The sequence below is a fragment of the Cyrtonyx montezumae genome, unplaced genomic scaffold, assembly GCF_038088225.1.
Source record: "Cyrtonyx montezumae isolate F1298 unplaced genomic scaffold, pur_monq_1.0 scaffold_0, whole genome shotgun sequence".
In the NCBI taxonomy this organism is placed as follows: domain Eukaryota; kingdom Metazoa; phylum Chordata; class Aves; order Galliformes; family Odontophoridae; genus Cyrtonyx; species Cyrtonyx montezumae.
Genome location: NW_027071824.1, coordinates 7,702,457 through 7,721,880, shown reverse-complemented (window position 1 = coordinate 7,721,880; position 19,424 = coordinate 7,702,457). Strand labels below are relative to the sequence as shown.

The 19,424-nt window shown below is 37.1% G+C and overlaps 1 protein-coding gene across 1 annotated transcript in view; it reads left to right on the top strand.

The window, feature by feature from the left end:
* The first annotated feature begins 3,213 nt into the window (after window positions 1–3,213).
* CENPF (centromere protein F) overlaps window positions 3,214–19,424 on the top strand; it is a 32,563-nt gene continuing 16,352 nt past the window's right edge. The window contains exons 1-11 of the mRNA XM_065746183.1: window positions 3,214–3,342; window positions 3,625–3,824; window positions 5,116–5,312; window positions 7,658–7,773; window positions 8,311–8,402; window positions 9,670–9,940; window positions 11,605–11,807; window positions 13,055–13,180; window positions 13,920–14,048; window positions 15,513–15,635; window positions 18,779–18,914. Coding sequence (XP_065602255.1) covers window positions 3,663–3,824; window positions 5,116–5,312; window positions 7,658–7,773; window positions 8,311–8,402; window positions 9,670–9,940; window positions 11,605–11,807; window positions 13,055–13,180; window positions 13,920–14,048; window positions 15,513–15,635; window positions 18,779–18,914 — 1,555 coding nt within the window. The 5' untranslated portion in view covers window positions 3,214–3,342; window positions 3,625–3,662. The remainder of the gene's footprint in view (window positions 3,343–3,624; window positions 3,825–5,115; window positions 5,313–7,657; window positions 7,774–8,310; window positions 8,403–9,669; window positions 9,941–11,604; window positions 11,808–13,054; window positions 13,181–13,919; window positions 14,049–15,512; window positions 15,636–18,778; window positions 18,915–19,424) is intronic.

The window sequence follows — 19,424 nt, the reverse complement described above, 5'->3', positions numbered from 1 at the left end:
AAAAATTCTTTCTATCATTTATGATAAACAAGTGTTGAGCATTAGAGTGTGGGAAGACAGTGTCTTAATTCATAATATTTTGACTGATTTAAGTTAGTCTCACCTCTGACTTAGATTAAGTCCTGCCTGGTCAAGCCTGAATATTCCTAATATTTGTTGAGTTTACCTGATCCCTCGCAGTCCAACAGTTTGGAAACCCAAGCTGTATACAAGGCTGATGCTACCAGAAAATCTTTGGCTAGCATTGCACTCTTCACAAATTTAAACATCTCTCCTGGCAGTGAGCTGAGCACCAAAGCTAGCATAAGGGAGCAGATGGCAGTGTGCAAGTGGGGAACAGGAGGGACTGCAGGAATGTGGCAATGTTGCCTTGAGGTGTTTTAAACTTCCACAGAGCCGCACCTGTTGGTTCCTGTCCAGCACCTGCATGTGATTCACTGTGTCGCCTCAGACAAGACAGGTAACCTCAGACAGCTTTTCAGTGCTAGGAAACCTACCCGGTGCTCAGTAGGCCATACTAGGTGATGTGATCACCAAACAATAGGGCAGCTATAGGTGTTTTATCCACTGATGTGGATCCTGTTGACCCTAGCACTGGTGTCAGTATGAGCGCTTCAGTAATGGTTTCTCTTAGCAGGTAAATACTGTAGTCCTCACAACAGGAACGCCCTGTATTCTCTATTAACAAAGTTACGGATTATAATTTGTTATATGCTGTTGTCAATTATTTTCTTAATTAACTTGTTAAAAAAGAAATAAAAAGTGAAGGTCAGTTCAACCTTTTTTAAGAATATAAGACTAGATACTGGATACATTGTAATGGTGCCTTTATATTCACCATGATAAGGGTTTTGTGGAGAAAAATGATCAAATGAAGAAGGGCAATGTAAAACTAAAGGTATATGAGCAATCATGCACTGTATTTTACATCAGTAGCTCACAGGGCTGTATTAGTGCAGATTTAACTTCGTAACTTCAGTGCTAACACCTAAACTGCTTAACTTTTCAGTTACCTACTCACACTGGCAAAGATAGAGAATTTCATTTTCCAGAGGCAAGTGGCATCATCTCTTAGCACAGGGTGGGGTTTGGGTGAGACTAAAGGAAGCGATACGGCTTTCTTCTCTTTCCCCTCCAGCCTGGCAGAGCTTTTGCCTCCCCAGTGCCTGATAGAGCTGGAAAGCTACAGCCATTTCAGATGCTAAGGGCCTGGCCGATTTCTCTAACTGGGTGGAGGAGAATGTTTCAGCTCTTCAGGCGCTCTTTGATGTGTGTGTATATGCATAAACACACAAACATACATATATATTATATATACACATGAAATAGGATTTGCCTGACAGATTCCACATCTGGCAAGGTGAGAGAAAAGCTCTATCTGGTTTCTGCTCCTAGTAGAGTCCAAGTAGGCTGGGATTTTCCCATTTGAAGACCACTCCTTTCCACTTCTCCTCCTTCACATGCTCTGGCATAAGCTGTAGTAATATGAATCTAACCTTTAGTGGTTTTCATATTCTACTTACTATTTTGGAATTTTACCAAAATTATAGTAAGGAATGCATGCAACAAAAGGTAAATGTTGATTTTTAACATTGGTAAGATATTATTGAAGTTTCAAGGATAAGGAAAAGCTGCTTCACAAGGCTGAGGTAGTTCTCTCCCTCTCCAAAATTAGGAAATTAGAAAGACCTTTAGAAAGACTTCAAGAATTCTAGCTAATGGAGAGTAGTAAATGTTATTAAAAGTAACAGGCAAATGAATGGTTGCTGTCAAAACCCTTCATAACTTGCTGTCATTTATTCGTAGTATTTGACTCAGTATCTTATATTTTAATATTTCCTAATATTTTTGTATCTTACCTTCACTTCTGTTTATTAATATACACAATACTCGTGAGGCTGTTGTGCAAAATAAGGTTGATATGGCAAAAGAAAGGCAAGTTCCTGTACTCACCAGGAGTCCTTTTAACTTTCATGATAATTAGTTGATTTCTGTGATTGTGAGATATAAAAGAACTCAGTTTATCATCATCAACAGAAACTCAGAACAATTCTGACCCTTCTTAGAAATATGCTTCAGAACAACTCTTCTCTTGTCTTCAAGTTTATAGCAGCAGTCAGCCTTCTTAATTTATCTTCAGATATTCAGGAATTCACCAAACAGCATCTTAAAAGCTCTGTATGCATCGACTGATTTGTTTTTCATGCTTTGTAAGAACCCTGAAGTCTGCCTTTACACTTTTGCACCCTTTCTTAAAAGTACACCACTGATTCTAGAAGTCAAAGCAGCTCCAGTGAAGCCTCCCCTGTTGAATGAGAAACAATACATGTGAATATGATGAGTGTTTTGCTTCTGGCAGAGCATTTACCCCTGTCCATAGTGTGATAGATCCCCCTCAGCTAAGCAAAAATCATTTGACAGTATGTGTGAGGGGTTTCCCACTCCTCCATCATATCCTGCCATGTTGGAAAAAGCCTTCAGACATCACTACTTCTGTTTCAGGGCAGAACAAGTGCAATGTGGGCACATAAAGTGAACTGAACTGACCTCCTGCTCCACAGAAGTTGGATTGTAAACCTCTTTGTAATGCTTCTGTAGTTTTTTGTTTTGTTTTTTTTTTTTTTACAAGTTAATTGGATAGAGAGAATGGCATCGAGTTGTACCAGGTTCAGATGGGACATTAGGAATAATTTCTTAGGGACAGCAGTGAGGCAGTGGCACAGGCTGCCTAGGGAGGTGGTGTCACCTGGAGGTGTTAAGAGCCATAGAGACGTGGCACTGGGGTTGTGGTTAGCTAGCAGGGGGCTGATGGATTCGATGATCTTAGCGGTCTTTTCCAACCTTAATGCACTGGCATCACGTTTTTCCTTTTTTCAACATGAAAGTTGACTGGGGATGGGATAAAACCGCTTCTGGACCAACGGCTGCCGCCGACCTCTCCCCTCCGCTCGTTACCCCCTCCCCTCCCCGCCCCTCCCAGCGCCAACCGCCGCTCTGCCGGCGGAGCACAACCTCCGATGCAGTTTGAACGCAGCCGAAGGAGCCAATCCCCGCAGCCGCCCGCCCGGCGCAGCTCGCTCATTGCTGGAGCAGCGGCCAATCAGCGTGCCCGAGCGTGCGCAACGGCTGCCGGCGCAGCGGTTGCTTTGAATAACGGCGGTGAGCGGCGGTGCTGATGGCGGCGGTTCTCTGTGGCGGAGTTTGGTAGTGGTGAGGGGCTGGCTCGGCCTGAGCTGCGTGTCAGCAAGGAGCGATTTTTAGTGCTAAGTTCTGCTGCGTTGGTTTGCAAAACGCGTGAAGGAGGAAGCGTTGCCGCCGCCTGAAATTGTTCCCATAGGCTCCGTGAGTACAACCATAAAACGCGATTACAAAAGTAAAAACTTAGCCCTTGTGAGGAGTCTTGAGTAGTGTGGGGTTTTTAAATCTTGCCTTTAATCTTGAAATGCATCAAAATAGGATCTAATGTTAGAAGTTGGCATCTAGCTCGGGAAGCTTGCAATTCAAGGCTGCAAATCGCTTCATTCTAAGCACTGCTACACTGAAAAGTAAACGTATCGAAGAAGTAAACATAAAGAGGCTTATTAGGCTCTTTCAAGTCTAATTGTAGTTGCCTTTATTTTTCAGGTGTTGTTACACCTATTTTATAGAGGAAAAGCCCAGCAATGAGCTGGGTTGTGGAGGAATGGAAAGAAGGCCTGTCCCCTCGAGTCCTTCAGAAGATCCACGAGCTCGAGAGTCAGGTAGACAAGCTGAAGAAAGAGCGTCAGCAAAGGCAGTTCCAGTTAGACTCCCTGGAGGCAGCTCTGCAAAAGCAGAAGCAGAAGGTAATGTCATAACTTTCCCTAAAATGCCATTCTGCAAGCCACATGTGATTGTGTGAAGCTTTATCATTTGACTGTCAATAGAAGATGATTTTCTTTTCTTTCTACTGACTGGGAAGGTGCCATAGAAATATAAACTCTTTTCTTTGTTGCTTTCTCATAGCTGTCATATCCTGCTCTCTGTTTTGATTGAATTTATGCCTCCTATCAGTGTTTGGAATGGTTGTCCATCTCCAAATGCATACTTTCTTTGAGGCTCTCTTCCTGGGTTTGTGTTCAAGAAAATGTTACTTTATTATGCCTATTAAAAATGTAGGCCTCTTACATGAGAGCAGCACCATTGATGGCCTTTTGCTGCTTCACATTGTCTCTGTATGCTATTTGTCTTATTTTTTAACTTTAATTTATGCACATCTCAGTTTTCTGCTTGTTTATCTGTATTTTGGGATATTTTTCTTCAGGGCCGGAATGTTGTCTCATCTGACTTTACACTGCCAGCCCTCTAGCCTAGAAGCTAGAAACTCCTAACCTGAATTCTGCCTTGCATCGTTTGAATACATCTTTGATACAGCTGCAGAAGTTTGCCTTTTATTCCTGTTCAACTGATACAATTTTATAGCAAAACAAGCTTAGTAGCTGTCCTAGGTTATTATTCTTTTTCCCCTCCTGTGAGTTTCCAGGCAGAGTCTCAACTGATGCTCTCTCTAAATTGGAGGGAGGGGGAATAGGAAGACTGGGTTAATTCAAATAGATACATTTTAAAACTTGCCCAGAAGCAGCAGCTAGTGCTTTTTGGCTGCAAGCAAAGGTGAGAGGAGTTCTGGTGTCTTACTTCCCAGTAGTTACTACAGAGCAGCAGGTGGCTCTAGTTTGTCTTGGAGGCTGGAGGAAAGGAGAGAGGAATCTCTGTTGTCATGCCCTATTACCAATACAAAGCTACAACCCTTTATAATCAAGCATTTTCCCTTTATTTAGTAAAAGTATTCTGATTTCTAAAGCTTAGAGGATAGAAAGAGAAGTGAGACAGTCACTGAAGACTGAGCTGGTGTAGTCTACTATTTTAAGAGCTAACAAATTTTTGATGTGACTGTATCTAGTCAGTAACTTGGGTATTAATGTGACTGAGCTGAACAAGAATGCTTGGGAAGTATTTTTGTCTGAGCCTTTCAGTGTTGTTAAGGTTTTGAAATATTAGGAAGAAGATAACAGTATGTAAATTGTGAAATTACTATTTTAAGTAACAAAGTGTAGATAATATGTGAAGCCTTTTTGAAATGGTTTATATTCCAACTAGGTTGAAAATGAAAAAAATGAAACTGCAAGTCTGAAGAGAGAGAACCAGAGCTTGATGGAATTGTGTGATAGTCTTGACAAAGCAAAGCAGAAAAATTCACATGATCTTCAAGTGAAAGAATCTCAAGTCAACATTCTGTCAGCGCAGCTGAGTTCCAGCAAAAAAGAAATTGAAAGATTAGAACAAGAGCTGAAAAGGTAAAGTGAGGAATTGCTTTGTTTTTCCTAGCCTACAGTTATTTTCTCCTGTTTTCTTCTTTTCATGTAGCCTTTATGATCTTTCAGTTTCTCTTCATCTTACAAATTCAAATTTTGTGACCAAAATTTCAAATCTTCATCCTGTTCTTGTATACATGTATATTAGTAGATCTGTGTGCAACTTGAAGCAGTGCTTGTCTATAATTCCCCTGTAACTTGGGGAAATTCTGCAACATCATATGAGAAAGAAAACATCCATTCTGTGTTAGTGAAAGATGAGTTAGTACAGCTGAGTTGCTTTGCAAAAGTATACTTTGCAAAGGGCTTGGAGCTGTAAGTGAAGTGCGTGGATAACTTAGGTCAAGTGTTCTTAAAATTATGACGGCAGGAAAAAGGAGGGGTGAATGTCTCTTGGAGTGGAAGAAGAAACTTCTAAAAGCAGTGGTGCTGTGACCAATGAACTGCATCCAGTTGATGAAATAAAGAAGTAATTCCTGCCGCATGATAGACTAAAATAGAGGTTTGAGGGAAGGTTAGACATCTCTGCTGAAACAATTTTTTTGTTTGGTTTTTGTTGTAGAGGAAATACTGACTTTGTATTGAAATGTGAGATGGAACAACACCTCAACTTCTAAATATTATTAGATTTATAGGATAGGGGCCATAGGAGTGTGCTTCACGCTCCTAGAATCACAGAACATCCTGAGCTAAAGGGTCCTGCAAGGGTTGATTCCAAATTCTGGCTTTATGTAGGACTACTCAGAATGCAAATCCTGCATCTGATAGTGTTGTCCTAATGCTTCTGGTACTCTGTCAGGCTCAGGGCTGTGTCTACTGCTCTGGGCAGCCACTCAAGATAAACCTTTTCCTCAGTCCCTACCAGACTATTTTTTCATGTTCTGTTGCTGTCACTGGAGAGATCAGCACTTGCTCCTGGAGCTGTCAGCTGTCTGAAGCCTCACCTCAGTCTGCTCTTCTCTGGGCTGAATAAATTGTGCATCTTGCCCTTTAGACCATTTCCTATCTTTGTAGCCCTCCTTTGCATGCTTGCTGATAGCTTTATGTCTTCTTAAGGACACAAATACAGTGTGGTGCCCAGAACTAAACACAATACCTGGGGAAAGGCTGAACCAAAGTGGACAATCCTTTCCCTTGCTTGGCTGGCAGCACTGGGCCTGGTGCACCCTAGGGTATGATAGGCCCTTTTGGCTGCCAGGGCATGCTGCTGACTCATGTTCACCTTGCTGTCATTCAGAATGCCTGGATCACTTTCCATGGGATTGCTCTCTAGTCTCTTGTTCCTCCAGTGAAGTGAATGTCATCAGCTGTTAAACCTTTTCCTCATACTCAAAATATGCTCTGTTCTTAAATGAAGTATTTTCAAAATATTTTTGAAACACGCTCGTCAATAAAATTGAATATCCTGCAATAACAATAAAGCATCGTGTAGGTAATAGTAATGCAGAATTATTACCTCTGAGAGAGGTAAGTCTGTAATGGCAGTTTTTGTCTTCATGGCCTGAAATACATTTATTTCCCTCAGTTGGTGAAGGGTGTACTTCTTTCTGTCCTTATAGAAACAAATAAAGAGGGAACTGTTGGAGGCTTCTTTCTGATTTTTTTTTGTTGTTTTTTTTCCTTTGGCCTTCTTTTTCCTCTAATTTTCCCCCCACCCTTTCTCATTCTGAGAAAATGAAGGAAACTTGGGGTATTATGCTGTTGTGAGAAGATTCTAAATTTGAACAATTTAGGATACATAGAAACATCAAAATCAAGCTGCTTATGCATCTTAAGGGTATGTCCCATTTATTCATTTTGAAAGCTGCAAAAAGGCAAGTTTGGTGAATTATCAACTTTTCTTTATGCATTATGTAGTTGTCTGTGATATTGCAAGTATTACAGCTCAACTGGCTATCAGTTTTGATTTTGTATTTGGTTCTGTTTTATACTGACAGTGTAATGTTATTTACCACTTCATAGTAACTAATAACCTACTGGACTAAGAATTCTTAGCACTGTGCTATAAAATAGAAGATAAAATTGATTGGAAAGTTATGGAGTCATTACTATTACGGGCTGCAGCCCGGAACCGTTGTCTTGTCAACCTGTGCTTGCTAGGCAGGACCAAGATTGCCACTCTATTGACAGCAGTTACGGTATATTTCTAACCTAGTTATGAGGTTTCCAGGGCTGAGCTTCAACTCTTTAGACTTACCAAAATCAGTTATGCAGAATTGATTTTTAAATTCAGTAATTGAGTATGTGTCTATTTCTGGCTATTAAAAATAGATAATTGATTTCTAGTTTCTATTAGTAACTACTCTTTCTGCTTCTTTCATAAACAGATACAAATGTGAACTTGAGAGAAGTCAGCAGACGTTGATTGCAGCAGACTTGTCATTCAGTGGTTCTCCACAGAAAAGTTTTACTGGTCCTTTGACACCAATACAAAGTCATAATGGTGAATCATTTTTTTTTTTTTCTTTGTATAACTGTTAATTTTTTTTGGAAGCTGAGAGAGATGTTTTGAAGGTCACACACGTACTGTCTTGCCTAGCCCAAGTTATTGTGGGGGTGCCTGGTTCCTAACACCATAAACTCCAACTTCAAAAAATTGTTAGTGCAGATTGACCTCTTATAGCAAATACTAATGCCTTTTAGCCACTACATTGGAGGGCATGGAATAGTAATGGCATTTATCAACAGACTGCAATAGTTTTTTTTAATGCTTGCTCCTAGTGTTAGGTGTTTCTTTCACAAAGCAAACTTCTTCTCTTTCACGTAGTATAGGCACTTTAACTAAAATTGTTGGCAGTCATTTGAGTTCTTTATAAGACTGTTTTTGACTTAGACTGCTATTATACATAATAATCTGAATACTTATTTAAAACCTCTGTAAACACATCAAAGCATCACTTATATCTTCAAATTAGTGACATAAAAATAACACCAGTGTATTAAGTTATATTTTGAAGAAGTATTCATCATGTCTTTGTAGATGCTAAGTTTGAAGAATTAGAAGAAAAATATAAGAAAGAAGTACAAGAAAGAAAGAAGCTAGAGTTAGAACTGAGAACCATCCAGGTTAAGGTAATCTTTTGGAAAGGGCATGTGTGATATCTAAAAACGTTACTACTGGTTAAACTTGGAAAATTGAGTGGAAACAAAGTGAAATATATTTTTTATCACTTAAAAATAATTACTTTTTTTTTTTGAAAACAGTATTCTAGTTATTACCACATAAAGGTAATCTAAAGCCACCATAACTGAATAGCAAACCGATGAACATTAAAAGAGCGTGTCCTTCAAAATCAATGAAGGCTAGAGAATGAAGGACAAGTGAAAATGATGCCAGATTGGGCATCTTATATGTGATTGGGTAGTAAAATATTCTTGAAAAGATTGAGAGAGAATTTACTCAGCAAACAACAGTCAATACAGTTTCTAAACGTCTAAGCAGTAGGAGGTATTTTAGAGGATCTCTGAAGCCAGTAAATGACTAAGACATAGAAGTCCTAAAAAATGAAGCTATTTATTTATCTATTTTACTAGATAGGAAATCTAAAGGCTTAAAAAGCTTCCTATATTAAAGCTGTTCTTTGTGGTGGGTGAATCTCTGGCATTACCTTAAACTGAAGTCAGAACAAGCCTTAAAAGGAATTGATAAAAATAATAGTACTATAAAGATCATTGGATACAAAGAATGCCTCTCCAGCAAAGAGACCGCAGTATCAAGCTGTTGAAATTCAAGGAGTGTTTGGACAAGGCTCTCAGAGTGTTGGGTGGTCCTGTGTGGAGTCTGGAGTTGGATTTGATACCTGTGGGTTCATTTTGACTTGGGATATTCTATGGTTCTAATATTTTCCAATGAATTGATAGAGCACTCCAAAGTGAAATGGATGATGAAACTATGATGTGCATCTAAATTCAGACTCCTCTTGTCACTAGAAGGTGAAAATGGATAGTAAACTGTGGTGACTGTGTTGAAAAATAGTGCTTTGTAGCTGAGAAGTTGCTCTATCAAACAGTGTTACTGTGTTCTTTTAGCTGTTGTGGCTTCCACGGAGATAAATAGGAGGCATTACTTTCAGAGCGACCTAATTGTTTTCCTGGTTTTGGAGATCCCAATCTGTGTCAATAAGTACCTGGTATACTTGTATGCATGAATTAAAGTGATTTAATTTATGTAGTATAAAAAGCAGCGATATCAATGAGCAATTTGTACTGGTGGATGATGTGTGTTGTCACAACAACGTGAAATAATCACAGCCTATTATCTAGTTATTAATGAATAGAATCTTTTATGATATGTCAACTATGAACTGCTGAAATTAGATCTTTTATTTCTTGGTCACAGAAAATAAATCAGCCTTATCCTCAACGAAGCACTTTGAGTCACAAGGAGATTGCTCGGCATCAGACTTCTTCATCTGTGTTTCCATGGCAACAAGAAAAAACACCATCTAGAATTCAAGAAACCCCTGCAAAGAAAAGTTCTTCAACGCCCTATTTTCCATGGGAAAAAGAAGGAAATTCAAGTATAATATCAGAGAAGAACAAGTTTGACAACAGCTTGTCTGAGGATTGTAACTCTTCGCTCATCATTCAGCTAAGAGCACAGAACCAAGGTATCTGATGCATTTCTTTAAAACCCAGTGGCATGTGGTTTCATGAGATGGTATGTGGATAGAAGAGAATTATCAGAATTGGTGTCTTATTGAAGGAAGGCTACCTGTTGTTACCTTTGGCAGCTTGCCCAGTTGGCTATTTGCTTATGTCTTCACGATGACCTGCAGTTAATGGAGATTATCCATATGCTCTGGTATTTTTTACATAAGGAGTGTGAGAATTAGGAGGAAAGAACCTGTATTTTTGGGTGAGCAAGGGATGTCACATAAAAGCTGAAAATGAATAGCCTTCTCTAATAATTCCATTGCTTTTGGAACAGTTCTCTTAAAATGGAGCTAAAACTTTTCAGGATTTAATTACATCTAACTGTTAAATTCATACAAAATTAATATTTTTATTAATTTATTAATAATTAATATGATTGACTATTGAGATCTATGTCTGAGCAGTATCTGCATTTAAAAATTCATTAATTAAACAAAGTAATAAATAATTCATTGATTAAGTATGCTTACTGCATAACTAAATTGGTCCATGAAGAACATGAGAAGAAACTCAGGACAGGGATACCAAAAATCCAGAGAAAAAGGGAAGTGTGATCTTAGTTTGTGCATGTTGACATGAAGAAAGCCTTTATTTTTTTTTTCTGGTATCTTCTCATTTGGAAGAGAACATATTCATAGGTTCATAAGGTTGGAAAGGACCTACAAGATCATCTAGTCCAACCATCCTCCTATCACTATCCTTACCCACTGAACTACTAAATCAAATCCCTTAGCACCTCATCTAAATGCTTCTTGATACTTGCTTGATTGTGGTTGTCACTTACTTAAATCTGCTATTTGGACCAGTTTTTCCAATAGGAGTTTCTTGTAGGTTTATTTATTTATTTTTAACAAGTTCCCGTATTTTTGGACTGTTTATTTAGTTGCCTACATGTGAAATTTCAGCCTGGGCTGTACTTTCCAGTTTAAAGCCTTATAAATTCAGCATCAGGAGAACAGGTCTTTGGTTTTTTTCTTTTTTGTTTTAAAGAGGAAAAAATATGCGTGTAACCACTTAGCTACAGATTCACCACTAAGAATTACTACTTACAGTTTTGTGATAAAAAGCATTAGTGTTGTGATTTTGGAAGACACACTCCTGCTGATTTATGCTGTGCCAGGATCACTTGGTTTTACTTTCTATACGTGTAGCTTTAGGGACAAGAAAAACATTAAAAAGTAAAATACTCTATTTGCTGGTGTCAGTAGCTGACAAGTCTCTTTGAATCAAAGGCTCACAGTTGTCCCAAACAAATGTTTGTAGTGGATGTCTTTCCTTTAAAAATAAACAAAATTGAACTAAAAATACTTATCCAAAAATATGTATTTAAAAAAATGAAAAACCTATAGCAGGAGAAAAAATTGTCTTCACCTTTGCAGCATTTGGACCTGATTTTTTTTTCCTTTGCTCTCCCATGTTATAAACTAGAAGTGGTTGATTTAATTAACCTTCAGTCTTAATAGTTTCAAATGAATTTTTGTTTTCTACTTGTTGAACATTTTGTGGTGTCTGTCTTTGTTGGTCATTAGATTGTTATCAAAAATAATGTTTTAGGCTTTATAGACCCTTGGAAATCATTGGGGGAGTATCCTTAATCTTGACTGTTTTTAAAATTCAGAGCTAAATTCCAGTGTTAAAAACCTAGAACAACAACTGCAAGATCTAGAAAAAGGGAAGAAATCTCATATGAATAAGCTTCAAGAGGTTGAGCTTCTGCTGGATAAAACAAAGCTGGAATTAACAGAGAAAGATAAAGTCTTGAACAAAACCAGAGAGAAACTGACTCAAATGAAGACACAATTTGATCAAGCTACTGCACAGGTGAGATATGGCATCACACATCTTCTGACTGTCCTTACAATTCAATCCCGGTATTAATGTGTGTCAGCTTTCAGCCATTTTGGTGAGAATCAAGATACCTTCATAACTTTCTTGAGCACTTGCTGAGGATCCAGTTTTGACAAGGAAATGTTAGTTTATGCCTTCCCTGTAAGTACTCATAAGCACATGTAACTATTCATAAGATGTCCATTTCCTGGAAGTTTCTTACTCTATTTGAAGAAATACTTTTCATCCTTCATGTGTGGCCTTCAGACAGGTTTGGTTGGAATTCTAGACGGTAGTTTCAGGTTAAGTTGCATAGTGCAACAGTGACATCTGGTGGCAAGTTTTAACCTTGAAGAGTCTGTCATATAACTGGCTGAAAATCTGTTCCCTAAGCTGCAGTATTTTGTGATGGCACAGCCTTGTCATTTTAAATGACACATATAAACTAAAATGTGGGTTAAAGTGCCATGCAAGGTGGCACTGAGAAAATATGTTATCTTAAAATGTGATTTCATGACCTAATCCTAAGTTATTTATGTACATAAGTATGCTAAGTAAAGTTAAAAAAAAAAAACAGCATCGCACTTCAATTTATTTAGTCAATTTTGAGTGTATTTAAATGTTAAAAAAAAATCAGATTTTTTGCAGAAAATCATGCAAAGTAGAGGATACTACTTCTTAAAATCATTGAATTCTAACTGTAGAAGGTAACCAGAGTGAAGTTTTCTTCTTACTGAGTTGCAGTACCTTCCTAAGGCCCTTTTCATGGCATCTGACAAATAGGAAAGTAGGGCAGAAGTCATAATTATTTGAATCTATGATTTAATGTCAGATGCAGCACGTTCCTGTAGGCTGTCAAGTCCTGGGGCAAAAACTGTTATAATTAGAATGATCTTTAAGAAATTGCTATCTCTGTCCTCAGACTTCATATCATCAAATGTGTTTTTTTTTCTGAAGGTGATTTTATTGTGATAGAATAGATATTCTCTCTTTCTATTTTTCCACTGTTTTATACAAATATACGTATTTAAAATGATAAACATATCTTATCACCAACACAAGCAAGTATGTGTTTTTTACCTTGGATTACTGAGAATTTCTGATAACATGTGGAGTTACACTGTAGGTTATTTGACTACTAGAGCAATTGTAGTAATTTAAATTACTCTCTTTATCTGAATGGATATGAACTAAAATAAAACTTGATTTGTACCTTTAATGCTTGGACATTATTATTATAGGTCCAAACAATGGAACAGAAGATGAAAAAATTGTCAGAAGAACTGAATTGTCAAAGACAAAATGCTGAGAGTGCTCGTCAGTCCTTGGAACAGAAAATAAAGGCAAAGGAAAAGGAATACCAAGAGGTGAGAGAAGAATCTAAATTTTGACTTACTGAGGAGATGAAATCACGGCCTGTTTTTTTTTGTTTTTGTTTTAACTATTTTCCAGTTAATCACAATCACACTAAGTAGGTAAAAGTTTCAAAGTTAATTTGAAAAACTGAGAATGCATCCCTGCAGAGGAGAAGGGCTGCCAGAGAGATGAAAATTATTTATTAGTATTCATTAAATATTAGTCTATTTGAGAGGTGTGTTTGAAATGCAAATATGCAAGAGACAAGGTTGCACTGACCACAGATTTGCTATAAACGTGAGTTCAAACTTAACTCAGTTATGTTTGTGTGGAATCTGAGTTAATTTTTCCTGCATCTCACACAGTGGTGTATAAGTAATGGTAAAGAAGAATCAATTTTGTCCTCTTGTAGCATAAAGTGATTCTCATTTGAAGCACATTTAAGATAACAAATTTCATTAGTTACTTTCATTAGATCTAGATATTTTTTACCCCTTTTTCATGATACGACTGTTGTTATCGTGCAGTTTTTAAGCAGATGACACAAATGGAGTTAGAACCATTCTTGTCCACATAAACTTGCAGCACCTATCAAAGTTGTTTTCAAATTTTTAATTGCATGAGAGGAGTGTTTCTGAGCTGGTAGTATCTGCAAATCAATATCATTTTGCTATAGCTCCAGTAACAAAAATAGAAACTTGTTGCTGTTTCATGTGTTTATTTCTTTGCTACTGTACCACTGTTTTCTAGGAACTCTCTCGTCAGCAACGTTCCTTGCAAAAGCTGGATCAGGAGAACAATAATGTAAGAAACAAACTGAATCAGGATCTACAGCAAGCCAAAAATGACTACAATGCTCTGCAGGCAGAATTTGACAAGGTAGGGAACTTTACATTAATATTTTGTGTAGTTTGTGTTAGCTGTCTTGTATTTACCATTTCTCACTGAAATGCTATGTATTTAAATGTGGTTTAGGGTTAGTGCACTTTCCATAGGGAATGAGAACAGTGCAGCTAAAATAAATCTGTTGGGTGAGAGAAGAATAGCTATGTCTGATCACAAGAGATACCTTGTACAGGAAACCTGATGAGGTGCAGCCTGAAGGTAGAGCTAATCTGATCCATAGGTAGTGAGTTGACTCTTGGAACTACAGTCCTATTTCATACACTGTTGGGAAGTAACAGGAGTGCACGACCTTGTAGCAGCACACATACCTGTAGAGAACTGATACAAGATCTAAAAAAGCAAAGAAAACAAAAAGTATATGTGTAAATGGGCACAAGAATTTTGTGAAAAATGAACTGACCTTCCACAAAATCCATATTAGTGTCAGGCCTTGTGTGAGGAATAACTTTGAATGTTAGGGAGTTCTTCTCCAGTTTTGGCACCAACTAGCCATTAGGCTGTATCAGTTGCAATGGAACCACAATTTTAAGGATGTTATAATGCAGCACAAGCCTAAAAGAAAGAATGACTAGAAGTCATAGGTTTTTAAGGGTCAGAATGCTCATGAGAGCAGCTATAAAGCAGCAGAGCTAGCTGAGCTAGTATAAAAATAAAGTCACAAGTCTTTAAAAGTTGTGTTGAGAAGCACCATGGATGCTTGGATGTTGAACTAAAACAGTATTTCTGAAAGTATCAACTGCTTTCTTGCAGGATTGTTTTATTTTACAAACTTACTTCTATGAATAAAGGGAATGTTTTCAGTGTAGGTTTTTAATACATACTTACTTGTGCATATGCTGCTGAAGAAATTAGTTTCACATAGAAAAATATATACTTTATAGTCCTTTCTTCAAGAAAACTGATTTATTACCCCATGACCTCAGAATTATTATATTATAAATATAACTATTTATTTTCTTGTTTTTCTGTTTTGACTTAATAATCATATTTCCTTTCTTTTAAATCTGAAGCATTACAGGACTATTTTGAAAGAGGGAAGACCTGTTCAGTTTCTCTAGAACTCTGCCCATTAAGTGAGAAGTGTAGTTGTGGTGCTTGATGTCTGATTTGAGTAGCTTAGCAAAAAAAGGCTGCTATGCTTTCAATCTCACTTATATCCTGCAGTTGTATTGCCTGCACTGTGGTGCTGTAGCTGCTAACTGGATGTACTAATATGCCTCAGACAATCTACATGTGTTCTAGAGAGATGCCATTTTTCTGGTCAGTGGTAAAGGGGCAGAAAAGCAAGGAGCTGTTTTCTAAACCACAGTACAACAACCTTATGTCTAAGGTGGAAGAAAATAATATGGTTTTGTTTTACTTTGTAATAGAATTTTAGAGTTTATGCATGAGAGTTTTAAAGAAAAAAGAAAACATAAATTTTCAATACTCTTACAGGTGATGGCAGTGAAACAACGCTTGGAACATGATACCAGTAGTCTTACCCAGAAGCTGTGTGGAGCAGAACAGGCTTTATTAGCAGCCCAGGCTAAGGAAACCGATTTCACCAGAAACTTTGAGGTAACCAATGTAGAGGAGTAACAGATAAAGTTAATATCATAAGTTACCAATCTGTAAATATGCACCTTCATCTTTTCAGTTACTGTTTTGCTTATGAGGCAGAGAATCTGCAGTTGAAACTGTTACGGTTGTGCTACTATGTGAACCACTAGGTGATGGATTATTTTTGTTGTTGTTTTCAGCTTCCAATTAAAGGAAAGAAAGCCTATAGATTCTATGGAAGAAACCTATGGAATCTATGTCAAAGATTTGCTTACTCTTATAGTACTCATTGCCTGTTGTTATGAGCAGATATGAAATAATGTGATATAATTTCTGCCAAAAAGTTCTGGCAAATTTTATGAACAAAGTTGGAGTAACATAGGTATTTTCCTTCCCTACCAGATCAGCACAAAAACCAATACAACTTTAGTATATTGTGAAACTTTAGTTTAGGTACATTCATGCTGGTAGATTACAATGTCTGGAAACATTCCCAGTTTTATTGGAATGCAGATATTTAAGCTGTTAATTGTTAGAACAGTATCTCGCATGGCTTTGGCCCAGCTGACTAGCACTCTTGTACAATTCCCAGGCACAGTTTGAGAGCTTATGTGAGCCAAGGGCCATTCCCAGCAGGCAGTTTGGATACAGCCACCTGTTTTGGAAGATGCAAGATTTTAGTGGTACAGATATGGCCTGTTCCATGCCACTTGGCCTCAGTGCTGGATAGTCCTCCTTGACACGTGTTTATTTAGTAAATGAATGTAACCAGTGCCTTCTAGTGGTAATGCTTCCTATGTATAACATGAGGGGAGTCACTATTCAGCTTCTGGACGTTCTCAATGTAATCTTTCATACTGAAAAAAAATGGGGGAAAAAAAAATGAGACATAACATACATCAAATGTTACAGGCAAATATTACATGCCTTTTCTTGTTTTGAAATTGAGTGAGGCTAGATTTGATACAGGAGAGTTGTTTTGTGATTTTTTTTATTTTTATTTTTTTCCCTTGAGGTCCTGCTGTCAGGCATCTTAATTTGTGCAATACCTTCTTCACTGCAAATTCTTGATATTGCTGCTTTTATCTACCATCTGTTATCCATCTTAGTGGTCTGTTATTGTCTGGCCAAGACAAACAAATAAACAGCTGGTGACAGTGATATTGTTTTAGAACATGAGTGATACATTTATAAAGAACTTGAATCTTGGGTTGTAGTAATACTTGAAGAGATCAGGAATGCTGCTGTTTTCTGTCCATCTGTCTTGACTTACATATGATAGTGCTGTATACATTAGCAAAACTTAAGACCTGGCTTGTCATCCTCAATCATAAGTACACATAAAGCAAAAAAACATACACCACATTGTTTAGAAGACTTGGAGGTTTTGTTGACTATTGGTTTTATTTATAGCAGTAGACAATGAGAATGAGATTGCAGTGCCTTTACTGTAGAGAAAGGTATAGAATCTTGCAGTAAGGTTCTAGCTGGTTATTGGAGAGTTCAGTTTTTTTACAGAGGTTAATTCATTTCTGTGTTCAGTCCTTACTGTGTAAGACTGACATGTCAAAACACTGCAAAATAGATGTGCTTGTGAAACAGATTACCGGTCCCTAAATTAAACACATGTAAGCACTGCAATAGTGATATCTCTGTGATGTAGCAGTTGTGGCATGTTAATATATGGCTTTCATTTTGATGGTGCAAGCAAACCCATGGTTCTTCATGGAAAAAATTGGTCAGTCTGTCTCTAAGCTGCTTAGGTCTGCCCACTGAAAAGTTTCTCTTGAACAGCAGTATTGTCTGTATATAGTTTCTGGAGTTCACTTTAGTTTTTGGGTAATTTTTTCAACGCAGTTGCGGAATGAATAAATTGAGTAAGATGTCATACAAGTAGAATAATTAAATGGATCAGAACCAAAGTGATTTTATTTCTTATACCTTTAGAAAATGCAGCTGGCAAGTTGTTATCAGATTCTTTGATAAATTATGGCTTTCTGGGCTTTGCTGAATGCTGTTAATTGGGAATGTTTTGCACTGAATCAAAATAATTGGACTTCTCAGCCATTTTCATTTCTTAAACTTATAACTTAGTTTTTCTGTCAATAGATCACCCCAGGTTTTCTATTGAACAGGCATGTTTAGTTCCTGTAGTTGTATTTTCATACAGCACTTGGAATGGAGGATGTTTTGGTACCTGTAACTTGAAATTATTTTTGAGATTGCTAGAAAACTTTGTTCCTTGAAAATTATGTGACTTAAAAAAAAGAAAAAAAACAAAGCAAAAACCTGAGTAAGGTGAGCCATGAGTAGAAGGGAAGTTAACTGATTAAAACTGTCACTGTCATAAACATGTTCTGAGGATGATTTATTTATGTTGTTTTAAAAACAAGCCTGACATGCCGGCAAGCTTCTAATATTTTTCATCCAGACCTTTCTGTTTCTTGAGCTTGGCTTCTGTGGATTGCCATCCATCTGCCAGTAGTAAATGGATGAATAATAGACGACCTGTTTCCAGTTGGGCCATGCCAGTTCCATGCCATCTGTTGTCCAGCAGCACAGGAGTTTGGAGGAAAAGAATTCATTTCCCTACAAGAACTTTTGTTTTGTTTCTCAGAAGCAATGGTGTTGATTATAATAGTTGATTATATATATGTTTTTTTAACTCAATTTATTTCTAAGAAAGTATTCTTAATAGTAAAACAGTAAAATAGTAAAATAGTGAAAGAGTAAGCACTCCTAAATTATACATAAACATTGTTGCTATGGAGATTATTTTTTTTTTTGGTTGAATGAGAAGTTGTCTCTTTGTGAGATAAATGAAATTTAATCTGTGATTTTTCTTTCTAATTTTGATGCCATTTTAGGAAGTTTGCTTCCTCTGTTGACTCAGGAAAAGCAGCCTTACTTAATCAACCCTGATAGGTAGGATATGTTCTATCCTGCCTGCAATGGGTACCTAACAGTGTCAACTGGCAGCATCTCTGAGATACTAGTTATGCTCACCTTCAGTTAATGTTTCTTGGGCAGTGTTTAGGAACCAAATTCCAGCTGCCCAGAGAGGACTTGGTGGAATAGTTTCCTTCTGACTTATATGAAGAGAGATCTTTGATCTTCTTGAACAAGTGTATGAAATGCGGTCTTACTTGATACTGTTGTAGGAAGTGAAGAAGGAGAAAAATCTTCTTGATGCACAGTATGAGAAAAAACTGCAAGAAATCCACCAGCTTGAGGAAGAACTAGAAACAGTCAAGCAATCTCTAAAGCAGAGCCAGAATTTTGCAGAAGAGATGAAAAGTGAGTAATGCTTTGAAATTTGCAGGTACCCTTCTACATTCTTAACAATGTGCATTTGCTGTAACACCATAAGCCTGATTGTGAATTCATAACAAAAAATAAATATCCACTGTAGGATAAGATTACATTGATATTTTTAACTTTGACCACTGTGAAAATGATTTTTTTTGTTTAAATGTATGCAATTTATAGAGAGAGATAATTTGGAAAGTAACTGATGTGTGCTGAACTTAAAAGCAAAATGAATTTCATAGAGTATATTTAAACCAGGAAATTTCTGTAATTATTGTGTTTTTGAATTCTCTTTAAAAAAAAAAAAAGATAAAAGAAAGAAGAAAAATATTGTGCGAGCACTGATATTTGGTTGTTCCTTGCAGTGGCTGGTCCTAATTGAGAATGCATTTTTACAAGAATTAAGTTGAAATATAAAATATACTTCATAGTTCTGTAGAATCAGATGAAAGGCTTCAGATTCCCACTTGTTTTTTTTTGTGGAATTCAAACTTCATT